Below are 14,506 nucleotides of genomic sequence, written 5' to 3'. Positions count from 1 at the left end.
ACTCAATTACTTTCCAATAACGGGGGCAAGGGAGGGGGTGTTTCTAACACGCACATCAGAGACGGGGGAAATGAAACGCTCTCACTCCACGGACTGTGGACCGAAAATCTCTTTTTGTTTGGACATCTTGCTCCATGGCCAGTGCCAGGCATCTCTGGGCTCATTCTTTGGGGCAGAGGGGCAGACAGGCATGGCCAAGAGCCAACTCCCAGCCCAGGATGCAAGCCAAATGGGAATCCATTCACGTGCTTGGCTTCCTGGAAGGAGAAATGTTCTTCGTATTTAGTTATTTTTAAATACAGAACTATTCACTTCTTACATCATCATTAACCAAATTTACCTACTTTTAAAAATGTTCAGACAACCATAGCTATTCAGATACTAAGGGTAATACCCTGGGTGGAGAACTCGGATTTAAGCTGCCAATTTCCCCAAGGCTGTCACCTTCTTCACCCACCTCAGGAGTCTGCAGAGAGTGCCAGAAGCTTTGCTCTCCTCTAAGCTTTCCTCATACAATGGCTGTGGCTGCCCTGCACCCTAGACTCAGCCCTCTCTCCACCCAAACACCCAGCTCCAAACAGCCATGACAGCAGGTTGCTACAACTTCCTCACTCCTGCTCCGTCATTTCTCTAGGAAGGGAGGTGGTAGCCCTTCTAGTTTGCCATCTAGTCAGGAAATGGCTCTTGAAATTTACTGACACTCAGATTGATGTGTCAAACCCGAGACATTGTCTATTAATGCCCACTGGGACCCATGAGGATGAGGTACTTCCTCTCCTCTTAGCCACTCCTGCCCCCTTATCCTCCCAGCTTAATTATAGTACAGTCTTTGTGAAACTAATTTCCAGAGTGCATATTATGACCCTGTAAATGTTGTCCACAGTTGATTTGACTTCTGTCTTATATACCTGTTTACTTTTTCTGGCATTAATGTCACTTCACTGTTTTTATTGGCTTACATTTTTAAAAAGTGGTTACTCATTCTTTCCAAACTATTCAAATCTTCATGATGTATTTTCCATGCAAATGAATCCCTAAGTCATCTACCAGTTCTCTTTTCCTTTTCATAGAGCCTCCCTTTATCTTCTCCAATAAGCATAACCCTTGGAAGGATACCTAAGAGGTAAATCTATGGAGAGACTGGGTATCTGACCATGTCTTTATTCTACCATTATACTTGATGGACAGTTTAGCAGGATATAGAATTCTTCTTTGATAATAAAATGTCCCCTTAGGACAGTGGTTCTCAACCTTCTGGCCCTTTAAATACAGTTCCTCATGCTGTAACCCAACTATAAAATTATTTTTGTTGTTACTTCATAACTGTAATGTTGCTACTGTTATGAATCGTAATGTAAATATCTGATATGCAGGATGGTCTTAGGCGACCCCTGTGAAAGGGTCGTTTGACTGCCAAAGGAGTCGCGACCCACAGGTTGAGAACCGTGGCCTTAGGAGTTTGAAGATACTCCTTTTTTTTTTTTTTCCCTTTAGTATCCAGGACTGTTTTTAGAAGTCTGATGCCATTTTGATTTCCCATGTGTGACCTCTTTTATTTTTCTCTGCCTATTCTGGATTTCTGGAATTTCATGGATCCTTCCCATTCATTTTGCTGGATACTTAACGGGTCCTTTCAAGCTGGAAAATCATATCCCTCAGTCTGATAAATATTCTTGACTTAATTCTTTGATAATTTCCTTATTTCTGTTTTCCCTGTTTTCTCTTCCTAGATCTCCTCTTAGTCAGTTGTGGGTCTTCGATACTATCATTTTTTTTAATCTCCTATATTCCATTTCTTTGTCTTTTGGTCTTACTTTCTGAGGACTTTATCTTCCAATTATTTTTAATAGATTTTAAAAAATAGCATCTACTTTAATCTCCTGGAGTTCTTTCTTGTTCTCTTACTGTTCCTTTTTTTAAAAAAAATACAAACATTTGTTATTTCATGGAAGCACATACTATTATCTAAGTGCAGTTTTTGAAAATTTCTGTAAATGTGTTTCTGCTGAATTCCTCCGCCCCCATTCATTTTTGATCTTTTTTATTCATGTTGGTTTGGGCCTTATGCCCATATTTAAGTAAGGCACTAAGCTGGTGGGAGGCTCTGTGTGGGGCTTCTTGGTGGTCGGCCACAGTACAGACAGATCTGCAGCTGGCCTTTTCACTGGCAAATCCTCAAATATGCATCTGTGGAGATCTCTCTAGGGTGGTGCAGTCTCTCCAGAAAAGACCCTCCAGTATTCTACCAGGGGCCACATATTTGTTTTCCATGGCACAGGAGCCCAGTTGGAGAGGGACTACGGAGGTCAGTACATAGAACTTCTTCCAATAACATTGTATACATGGTATAACTCTCTTCCCTCGCCCCCCACTCTTTGCTGTGTCCGCAGCCCCAGAGCCTTTCTGTTTAGATTCCTCCAGAAGAAAAAGCTTCTAGTTATCTCTTGGATTAGGAAGTTTGGATAGGTACCTGCCTGGCTGCAGAGGTCAGGTAGAGGGAGGGACCTGTTTCAGCCCCAACCCCACTGCCATCTTCTGCACTACCTGTGGCACCGATGCCTGAACTTCTCAGGGTTTTGGAACAGAAGTTGGCACCTCGCTGATTTGGACCTCCCTCTGCGGGCACTGAGGGCCTGTTTTCTCTATCTGTTCCATCAGCACCACTCCTCCAACCCACTTGTGGACTGTGGCCCCTCCCCAGACTGCTTCTCTGCCCTTTCTTCATCTCCAATTATAAAGCAGTGCCAGGTTTTCTCATCAGCCGGTGCCACATCTCCAAATGGCTTTTCAGTGTCAGGCCTATCAGGAAATTAACTCGTCATGCAGTGACAGCTGCTAATTTTTCCCCTTACATGTCAGATGGATCGCCTGCTGAAGCTAAGAATGAATCACCAATCCCTGATTAGAAGGTGCTTCCGAAAACTATAACTGCCATCTGAGCTAACTTTTTCCTTCATGTAAAATGATATCACCCTCGAGGAGAAAAAAACGAATTGTATTCTTCACCAAGACGAACAGGAGGAGGTTGCTTAAGTGAGCCCCATGCTCTCTTAAACTATGGGCTAATATTAAACAGTAAAATAAGTGAAAACTTAGTTCTTTTTTCTTAGTTTGCTAAATAAATGGCCTTTCTTGTTCCTTAATTCTCTTCCCACAACCAACTCTGGGTTAGGATTCTAGGCTGGTTCTTCCACGTTTTTCCTTATGCAATTAGTTTATGTTTAGGAAAACAAAGTTTGCCAGACTTGGGAAATGTGAATGTTGCTCAATGATCACAGAATTTTCTAGATGCTGTGCTACTGGGCAGAGGGGCTCTTGTTTCTAGAGCAGTGGTTCTCAACCTTCTGGCCCTTTAAATATAGTTCCTCATGTTGTGACCCAACCATAAAATTATTTTCGTTGCTACTTCATAATTGTAATGTTGCTACTGTTATGAATCGTAATGTAAATATCTGATATGCAGGATGGTCTTAGGCGACCCCTGTGAAAGGGTCGTTCGACCACCAAAGGGGTCGCGACCCACAGGTTGAGAACCGCTGTTCTAGAGGGAGTGGTGGGTCGGAGCTGTGGATTTTGGCCTGGTCCTGGCCAGGCTTGGGCCTTGATGGTTCTTCATCATGACTCACTCAGCCTGGGCCACGATGGCTCTCCACTGACATCTATGAGGTAACTGAGTCTGGATCCACCAAGGATCCTTAGCCGTCTCTCTTCTTGGACTCAGGATCCACATTTCAGGACTGAGCTGATACATGACAGTGGAGCTTTCAGTGCTACTAACACATTCTTAGCACTTTTGCTTAGTTTTTGAAGCAAACCAAGCCACATACAGGATGTTCTTTGCACTTATCAGGTGATGTGGGTCTGTCTGCCTGTGTGTTTGTGGTGTGGTGCGAGATGTTGGGTGTCTCCTCCCTCAGATCCAACTCGTCACCGAGGCCTGTAGCCACCAGAAGGACACCTGAGTCACAGTATCTCATTAAAGTGGCCTTATGTGGCCAAAACTTGCTTCTCATGGCAACTGCCATTCCATAACTCTGTACCATACACAGGGAGCAGTGGCCAACTTCCACCGTAGGGCCTTAAATCTAAACCATGCCTCTGTTGACTTGGGCAGGGCAGCTGGTCTTCCTTGCAAGCCAAACATCCCTGAGGTACAGTCACTTAATTGGATATAGCTTAACACCAAGGTGGCCTGTCTGAATTATAGCCTCCAAGGCAATATTTTGTTTGCTTTGTTTTTTACTTCTTTAGGGTTCTATTATATTCTCCAACAAAAGGTTCAATAAAAGCAGTAACCTGGCCATGTTTCCTTCGTGGATAAAATGTGCTGGGTGACCGTGCCCTGAGCATAGCGGCCACGCTTCATTATTCCAAGGCACACGCTTGTGTGTAGGCTCCTTGGTCCCTTCTGTGCCTATGGTCGTGCTGTGAGAAGAGACGTACTATTAACCCAGCTCCAGCGGTGATTATAGGAAACAATGCCCACTGAATCCGTCGCAATCCTTCTGAGCCTCAAAACACCTTCTGCACAGTTTTATTTTTATGCAAAGGCCTGCTCTTTTCATTGTGTGTACAATGTGATTGCTGGTTTGACACTGCAGGCTACACTGGTTTGATGAAGGATTAAATGCCACCTGAGACATATTTATCCTAAATAAATCACACACAGTAAACTGCAGCGTGTCAGTGTCAACAGCCTGGACTGCGGCAGAAAGGTTAGCAGTACAGGCCTGAGCACAGGGAGGAATTAGCATCGCGCCGACCACAGCTACCATGAACAGGGATGAGCACGAAGAAATATTTCCAGTGGAAAACATGCCCCCTCCTTTCTCTTTTCTTTTCTCTCTCTCTCTCTGACTTTTTTTTTTTTTTATTAACATGTATGAGAAGCCTGGAGAGGGGCACCAGTTTGTAAAGGTCACCTTTATCCTGATAACAAACGGAGTTGATCCTGTCACTGTTTGCTGGAGACAGTGTTTAAGAACTGACTCGCCCTGCCATTTTTAAGAAACATGAGCAAGTCATACTCAACTAATTATGAATCTCAGTGTTGAACTTGAAATCTTACCTTTTGTTTTTTGGGGGGAGGAGTGGCTGTGTAAAGGGCGGTGGCCCTAGGACCAACAGGACTCCAAGTCACAGAGACAAGGTTGGGCTCTCAGGGCAGAGGGCTCGGCTTCTCCGGGAAGCTCATCCCCCCGCCCCCAATCCATTCAGAAAGGTGTTCTAAATGGTACTTCTAATTAAACTAAAAAGGGACCATTCTCTCGTCCTTTCCTCATGTCTGTTCTTCACAGTTTTTAGATATTAACCATGACAGAAGACGTTACTGTCACCAGAACCTGCCTGGGTCCTGTGCCCACCAGGCCGTGGAGGTGCCGGTGAGGAGCCAGTACACCTGCCAGTGGGCAGACGGGGGGGAAGCCTGTGTCAGACAGAGGCGCGAACTCTGGTTACTTTTCACAGGTGCCCATTGGTTGACTGCTGGAAATACAACATCATCATTCTCTTTAATGCTATAGTTTTATTTCAAAGAAAAAAGAAACAGAACAAAACAACCTGTGCATGGGGGGAGGGGATTATTTTACAATTTTGGAAAAGGAAGAAGAGCAATTTTATCAAGAAACAAATGACTGGGACGTAACCTTATGCTCCAGAGCTGCAGTGGACCCAGAGCCTCACAGACAACGCGGGTCAGGGCGGGCTGCAGGTGGGGCTTCCTGTTGGTAATGTTTAACGTCAGTCTTTCACACTGACATAAATTACAAATAAATCCCGCAACAATGACATAGATATGAACGTGTTATAAAAAGCAAAATATTGGTATGAACAGTATTTTCCAGAGTGCGTGTTTCATATAGAGACTTTATTATATGAAATGAAGTCAAAATTAGAAGCACTGGGTTGACTAAAACAGGGTGCATTTTAATGAAACATGAACTCCGAGGCTTTCCTTAACCGCAGGCTTTAGAAGGTTCTTTTAAGCAGAAGGCAACCAGAGCTCTGAATACACCTGCCACGTCTGAAGAGAGCAAACTGACGCAGGAGATGAATGACAGGCTTCCTTTGGTCTGGGGACACATTTCAACAAAATGAACAGGGGTGGGTTACATCAAGACAGTAATACTTGCAGCTGCAGTTTTAACCGAATATAGAATAAAATGTGTAAACGGCTACATGCTGGGTTGCCGAGCAGACAGGTCTCAAGCCACAAACACACTGTGCTTACACGTCCACCAGTGGGGCACGGCCCTTTGAGAACTGAAATGGGAAAACATTTGTGTGTGTGTGTGTGTGTGTGTGTGTGGGGGGGGTGGTGATGCAGAAAAGAAAACTCAGATTCTCCTCGGCACAATAGATAGAACAGAGGGAAAGAACCTTAACCAAAGAACCAAACAGTGAGCAGATCTGGGGTGCAGGGCCCTGCCTCCATGTGCAGCTCTGCCGCTGGCCCGCTGGCTGCACGGCTCTCATCCCTCCACTGGGGCGTCCTGGGACTGCGCACTTTTAAGCAGCAGTGTGAACCTTGGACGGAGCGTGTGTTTGGTGCTCCTTTGAGCTACACTCATTGTTGGGCAGGGACCACTGTGTCCACATGTGCTGATCTTTCCACACATGACCTCTGCCTTAGGCTTCTTGGAGTTCGTGACTCTCTCTTTGGCTCTGAATGACTGTGGCTGCCGGGGAGCCCTCTTGGGTGTAAATGACCATGCTTGTCAACTGTTCCGTCCCACTGGGGACCATGGCCCCCGCTTGCAGGATCTCCTGCGAGTTTGCTGTCTCTATCACGGTGTGGGAGTACATGGCCGTCTCATCCTGCACCCCGGGGGGCAGTTCGGTCACAATATAATGGGTCGCACCCTCGGGAAAGTTGCCACCGGACTCACGAACCATGGCCTGGACCAGCTCCTCGGTGACAATGATCTGTGAGATCTCCCCGTCCTGCTCGGCCAGCTCCGCATGCTGCCCGGGGGCCCCCGCCTCCTGCATGACAATCTGCGAGCCCTCCCGGGCCAGCATGTGGACCGCGCCCTCCTCGTTCACGATGACCTGGGTGACGCCCTCTTTCAGCAGCTGCCCGGCCGCGGCCGAGTCACACACAGCGAACTGAAGGACGCCCTGGACCATCTTTTTGAAGGCCACCTGGGCGCGCTCCTGTGAGGCGACGACAGCAGAGGGTTGCACCACCTGGGTCAGGACCTCCATGGGCTCCATGGTGGCTGGGCTCCCCTCCATGTCCGGGAACACGTGGACCTCGGCGGCCTCAGTGGGAGGCACCTCCTGCCCGGGCAGCTGGACCAGCACATCTCTGTGGCCAGCCCTGCCCTTGTCCACAGGCCCAGCCCTGCCATCTGCCCCTCCCAACTCGCTGACCGCACACAGCAGGGCGTCCAGGGCAGAGGCCGGATCAGGCTGGGGGATGGCGCCCTCGCTGAGGTCTAGGATCTCCTGCTTGGTCACCTGCTGTATCACTGCACCACCAGGGCTGAGGGGCTCGGCCACGTGACCTTCCATTGAGCCCCCCACCACCACCACTTGGGTGGCTTCCTCCGCCATCTGCTCCGGCAGTACTGGCCCCGATGCCCCACTGCCCATGTGGGCTCCGCTGGGGCTCGCAGCAATGACCTGGCCGTCTTCCGTGATGTGCACCACGCGGGCCACCTGGCCGGCCAGTGCCAACGTCTGCAGTGTGGCCGCAGCCGTCTCCTCCACGGAGGCGTCCAGGGAGAACTCCCCGTCGTAGCCCTGGATAATGATGACCTGCTGCACCTGCTCGGGCGCTGCCGCTGCCCGCCGGCCGCTGCGCAGGGGCCTGTCTTTGACCGGGGACTCCTCTGCCAGCGCGGCTGCAGTGAACGGGCTGTCCGTCTCCACGAACGTGGCGCCTTGTCCCTTCAAACGGCATTCGTAGGACTTGGAAACTATGCCTGTGGGAGACAGGACTAGTTAGAGCCAGCGAATGAGTTTATTCTTAAAAATAAAACAATTCTCCCGCAGATGCTTTCGAACCTCAACAGAAACATCACTGTGAACCGGCTCAGGAGCGGTGTCCTCTCCTGGCTGGGAGCTCACAGAGGCAGCCACCCAGGGGCCTGGCAGGCGCTCCTGGTTCAAGAGCGAATATAGCTGTAAAGGCACAGGCCCTTCCCACATCCTGCTCTGACTGCCCCCTACAACTCTTACCTGTGTTTGCGTTCCAGTGCCTGGGAGGGAGCCAGGCTCCCTCACCTGCTGTCATTTCTAAGACTGTCAGCCACTGGAGGGAAGTGAAGATCAGTACAGTCAGCAGCAGTGTCTTTGGACCCAGAGGAAAATCTTCCTTTAATGTCCAAATATTAGACAGGGTATATATTTGTGTACTCAGCCAAAAGAATGAAAGCCCTGCATATCAGATTCTAAAAATATGCCGTCAATAAACAGCCGCAGGAGGACAACACAGCAAGTATTTACTGAGCATCAACCATGCTTCAGGCACAAACTTCAGTGAAAAGCCGCCTGCTTGTCCTGCCATGGGCCACCGGGCCCGACAGGATGGGGCTGCGGCAGGGCTCCCAGCTCTCAGGGCTGGAGACTTGGGCTGCCCTCTGCTTTGCGGACAGGAAGCTCCAGAAGCAAAGCTGGGACAATGGGCAGAGAACTGAGGGCCAACGCCAGGCAAGGCGAGATATCAGGCCTCAGGCAGGGGCCCAGGTGAGCGCACACTTGCCTTCCCCAGTGTCATCCATGATGCAGGCTGATGTTTAGTAACTGGAAATATGAATGAAAATTATAATCTTTATTTTCATTAAAAAAGAGACTGACTCCTCAAAGAGAGTTCCTATTTTTTTCTTTAAATCTCAAAATTTCTATTGGTTTCCTTAATATCACCTCCTTCCTTCCTACATGAGAATGATATATAAGTGATTCCCATTATTTCCATATTTCAGGGCAACTACATTGTATAAATATTCCACTTTACTCCCTTTAATGTGTTTTTTTTTTAATCCTCACCTGGGGACATTACCCGCCCCCCCACCTCCACTGATCTTTAGAGAGAGTGTGGAAGTGGGGCAGGGAGAAAGAGAGAAACATCGACTGGTTGCCTCCCGCATGCTCCCCAGCTGGACCCGGGGATCAAACCTTCAACCGAGGTGAAAAACATCCATGATTCTAGCAAAATGGCCACCTAGAAACTCTCATGCACTGCTGCTGGGAATGCAAACTGGTGCAGCCACCATGGAAACCAGTATGGAGCTTCCTAAAAAAATTAAAAATGGAACTGCTTTATGATCCAGCAATTCCACTTCTGGGACTATATCTGAAGAAACTTGAAACACTAATTTGAAAGAATACATGCACTCCTATGTTCATTGCAGCATTATTTACAATAGTCAAGATCTGGAAACAGCTCAAGTGCCCATCAGTAAGTGAGGGGATAAAAAAGCTGTGGTACATTTACACAATGGAATACTATATGGCCATAGATAAAAGAACAAAACCCTACCATTTGCAACAGCATGGATGGACCTGGAGAGTATTATGCTAAATGAAATAAGTCAGTCAGAGAAAAACAAGTACCATATGATTTCACTCATATATTCAATCTAAAGAACAAAATACACAAAACAAAAGCAGACTCATAGAGACAAGATTGGACTGGTGATTGCCAGAGGGTGGGAGACTGGGTGAAAAAGGTAATGGGATTGAGGGGTACAGATGGGTAGTTGAAATACACAGGAAATACAGTCAGTAATATTGTAATAACTATGTATGGTGGCAGGTAGGAACTAGAAATATTGGGGGAAACACTTCTACAGTATACGATTATCTAACTGCTATGTTGCACACCTGAAACGGATACAAAAGATACTGCATGTCAACTGTAATTGGACAAAATAAAAATAAACGGCTCCACAAGCTGGAGTGAGCCTCTGATTTCTCGTTTACTCACCTAGCCAAGTGAAGACAACAAGGACCACTAAGGAGGCCACCAGCCAGCTCCCCCAGGGCTCTGCAGACTGTCCTGAGGTTATATGAGCATCAGGAGAGCTATGTGGGAATCAGCCCCATGCTTACATGGACCTGCCTGTTGTGCCCTGCTGTAGGGACCCCCTATCCCACCGTCCTGCTTGACAGAAAAAGCACACGGCCTCAGGCGGGTTTGGGTTCAGAAGAATCACGAGACCAGGTTAAAGCACTGGGATCCTACTGAGAAAGGGCTGCTCACTGTCATCCTCTCAGCTTTGACCCTCCCTGACTCTTTCTCCTCGGAGGTCAGAGGCCAGGTTGGGTGGGCGGGGCACTGCTGACCGTGGTCTGTGTGCTGTCCACTGGATCCCCAGCTCTTGGCCTGCTGGGCTCACCAGATGGCTCTGGAAAGCCTGCAGCTCCTCTCCTGGGATGGGACATGCTACTTACCTGCACGATACCCTGGACTTGGTCCTGCTCTTCCTGCCCATTCTGTCTTCCTTACACCCTGAACTTAATTTAATTTCAAGGTCACTTTCAAACTAATTTAGAGTATGAAAAAAAAATGGACACAAAAGTAAAGAAGATAGCCTTCAAATCACCCCTCCCCAATTAATTACAGGAGAGAGCATACTGCGTTTTCATTAGACAACAGGAGAAGCTACTGTGGTTGGGACAGACGATTATCTTACTCTTAGTTGCCTCTGAAGGAATGCTCGCGCCCAGTGCACGCGGGGTCCGAGTGGTCTCCCCCGCAGTCCGCACTGAACAGAGACCCTCAGGGCAGAATTACCCAGGGCCCTTCATAGCTCTGGAGATTGTGCCCTCCTGAACTACTTATTTAATTTATTTGCATCTGGAAGTGGGTGAGGCCCCTCTAGACCATTACAGTAAACCACATGGGTAAATACTGCTGTCAGGTGGTATGCTGAGGCTCGGCAACGCAAACATCCTAACCTCGCCCTCGAGCCTCGCTGTCCCAGCACAGTTCATAAACGCGAGTGCAGGTCCATCTTTTGATTCAGCAATTTAATAACTTTGCGTGTGCTGTCAGTACTGCTTTGAAAAATAGCACCTATAAAATGTAACAGCCTCAATCAGATTGAAAAAGATCTAGCCACTGAAGATTCGTCCATTCTGACCGTAATGAATTAATGTTGAGCCACGTGGAGGTTCAAGTGTCATTTAAACTAATGCGAATCTCTGCTGTGACTTTAAATTCTAACTGGATGGTGCCCGAGAATTCACTGGGCACATCGACTTCAAATTCTGAGATCTTTCTAGTAAACACAAACTGGAAAGCTCACCAGTGCAAACGGCCAGTGGGTGCGGTATTTGGAAAACAGGAATGCCGTACAGGTTTGTCCTTACCCGCTCAGTCACCATCATAGCTCCAAACCCGCACCCATTTTAATGGATCTCAAATGCCCAAAATAATATCTGTTACACTTTACATTTTTCAAAGACAGTGTTAGATTTCAGGATAATAATAGCAGCTAATAGCTGGCGTGTCCGAAGCAGTCCTTTTTGGACCCGTTTCCAACAGGACAGTACGTGGCTTTGTGGAGAAGATGCAAATGAAGCTAAAATGCAGCCTAGTGCCTGCTTATGAAATTCCAGCACCCTGCTCAGTTGCTTTCACAAGAGCGGAGGTACTGCCCTCCCTTCTCGTACTAAGTGCACTGAACACTTACAGCCCAGGGGGAGTGGGACGGGTTCTGGGAGGGTTGAGAACCTGCTTTGGGAAGTGATTTCTAATCAGGCTCACCTCTCCCGGAGCTCATCCTGCAGCCTGGCGCCTTCCAGCCCGTCCTTGTTGAGGAGCCAGTCTCCAGGGCTGACAGCACACACCCCACCCTGCAGGTGCAGGGGTTAAGTGGCACGCGCCTCCCCGAACCCTGCTCCCGTCTGCTGCCCGCTGTGCCCCTGGGACGCTGCAGACAGGGCTCAGTCCCTGACTGCTTCCTGGCTGTGTGTGTGCTATTCTCTCCTCACTGTCATCATTTTTTCCCACAGAATAAATACCTTATGCTTTTGTTAAGCTTACATTTAATTAAAATGTACAGAATTTGTGCAGTAAACTCGAATGAAACAAATAAAACAAGGGCCCCCTCTCTTGAAGGCATACGTTGTGAATGAAAAATGTCATTACAGACTAAAAAATTTTGCAGTAAACAGGGCCTACGGAGAGAAGTTTCCCCTGTAATGACATCCATAAAATACACAAATGGCACTTTTAGTACCATCCTGAATATGGCATTTTCTGTGCTCTACACACAATCTAAATGGTTTGATCATAGAGCATAATACTCCATTGGGTTTATAGAACAATCAATGTTCCATAAAATGATGTATTTATCCAATAGTAGGCTCAGCAGTTACTGGCGGGTGACATTGCAGGACACGGGCCGGCCTCCTCGGCAGTGCGCGGCTGTAAAACTTATCTAACACCCACTTCAACAACTTCATCTCATCTGCGTCAAGTAATTTGTTGAAGCCTCAGCTTGGTTTAAAAAAAAACTTGTAATAAAAATTCATAGAATTTTCAGGAGAATGAAAGCCGATGACAATAGAAAGGTCACATTGTGTCTCCACTAAAGGGGTCAAAGGTGGCTAGCAGTTCTAAAACCGAAAGTAGATTTCATGCATCGCGTAGCAGATAAAGATGGCATTAAAAAGACTTGTGTGGGTGAAACGCCTCGCACGTTAGGGAAGCTGGGCAGTATCCTAGGTGAGCCGCTCTGTGGCTACAGCCTGAATTTATTTTAAATTTCTAAGCTTCTCCTGAATGGCATTCATGTGTACACATTGCTAGGTGGCGTCTCAAACACTGTGTGTGTTTTAGACTATATTTTGGGAGGGCATAAGCTTGAAAGTGCTAGGTTGGCTCCTTGTCATAATTAAAAGCACCCTGGATGTAATACGATTAAAAATGTAATACTCTGCGTATAAAAATTGGGGGCACACATGACTGTGGTTCTTGAGTCACATTTAATTTTTCTCAACTTCAATTTTAAGATGTAATTTTAGCAAGAGTGTTAAGAAAGCATACTTAATGTCTATTACAATGAAACAACATTAACAGATTATGTTAATAAATTAGGGCCATATATTAATGTCACAAAGCTTGTAAGTTTCTCAAATGAATGCAGGAAAAATGATAAATAAAAATTCAATGAAATATAACCACCTACAAAATTCAAAGCTGGAAGTAAATTATTCTTGCAATAGCAGTTACTAATAGTTTAGCCAGTCAAATCGATAAGGAGAATTGCTCTATAGTGTATCCAGGTTTTGGAAAATAATTGCCTGGTGTAGGTCAGGACACCCCGAGGAGGGCTCCCACAGACTCCTGTGTGCACAGGTGAGTGCTTTCTGTGCTGACCCTGCACAGGAGCAGGAGTCCACCCCACATGGAAGGCTCTACACACACGTCTGTGATCGAGACTCTGGTTATAAAAACCTCTCGGTCCTACTGAAATGACAGTTTCACCAGCATTTTTCTTTTAAGAGAATGGGGAGTGTGTGGGAGGCGGCTGGCTGATCAATGTTTCTTTTTCACATTGATGTTTCTCTCTCTCTCTCTCTCTCTCTCTCAAAAAAGCATCTTGGTAAATATCTGCTTTATACCACTCCCCCTTGCCCCCCCCCAAAGATATATGTTAAAAGAGTTACAGTAAAAATCTGCTCTGCCTTCAATTTCATGAAGGCCATCCTATCTAATAAAGAAGGCCTATGCTAATTGACCCTCACACCATCGCAAAGATGGCGGTGCCCACAGCCAATAAGGAGGGAATATGCTAATTGACTGCCACACCCTCAAAGATGGCAGCACCCACAGCTACAGGATGGCGGTACCCAGTCCCCTCCAGAGTCTCCCAGTCTCCTCAGCCCCCCAGCTGCCCAGGGCTTGCCCAAGGCACAGGTAACCAGGGCCGGCTGAGGCTTGTGCTGCCGGCAGTGGCAGCAGCAGAGGTGTTGTTGGGGTCCGACCCCAGCGGGTCCAGGGGTCCCCAAAGGTGTGGACAGAGTCGGCGAAGAAGGAATGACACGGAGACAGCCTTCAGTTGATCAGCAGCCTAGTCAGGACCTCTAGCCAGGATCTCCAGCCAAAGTTCTGGTCGGAGTTCTGGTTAGGAACTGATCAGGATCTGATGTTTATTGTCTTGTTACATCTATATTTATACCAGCTGATTTTAATCCTGTCAATTTCTATTACAAAGGTTAGGGCGTTTCTTATCTCCATTCCAGGGAGTAAAGATTATGTAGCTTAACTACCCGCCTGGCACTTAATTAAGGGGTTGTATCCCCTCCCTAACCTCGGGGAAAAATCCCCACCTGGGGAAACAACCTTTCTCAGAGAGGTGACCTTGGTTAAAACACATGGCACTAAGGAGAGCAAACATATTAAGAACAATATGCTATATATGCCAGGTCCCTTGAAACATATGCTGTGCAGATGTTTCTTCCCTGCAGCGACTGTGTCAAGCAGCAAGGATGGACCGGCTTCCAGCAAATTCCCCCTTTTTTGTTTTTTAAATGATAGCGTGTGTAAATC

General features: G+C 47.2%; 1 protein-coding gene across 2 annotated transcripts in view; it reads right to left on the bottom strand.

The window, feature by feature from the left end:
* Nucleotides 1-5,535: 5,535 nt before the first annotated feature.
* Nucleotides 5,536-14,506, bottom strand: part of ZNF407 (zinc finger protein 407) — a 384,238-nt gene continuing 375,267 nt past the window's right edge. For both annotated transcript variants that reach the window (XM_005861574.2, XM_005861575.2), the window contains one exon: nt 5,536-7,928. In XM_005861574.2, coding sequence (XP_005861636.1) covers nt 6,628-7,928 — 1,301 coding nt within the window. In that variant the 3' untranslated portion in view covers nt 5,536-6,627. The remainder of the gene's footprint in view (nt 7,929-14,506) is intronic.

Source organism: Myotis brandtii, unplaced genomic scaffold (assembly GCF_000412655.1).
Source record: "Myotis brandtii unplaced genomic scaffold, ASM41265v1 scaffold154, whole genome shotgun sequence".
In the NCBI taxonomy this organism is placed as follows: domain Eukaryota; kingdom Metazoa; phylum Chordata; class Mammalia; order Chiroptera; family Vespertilionidae; genus Myotis; species Myotis brandtii.
This window is presented reverse-complemented; position numbering and strand designations above follow the sequence as displayed.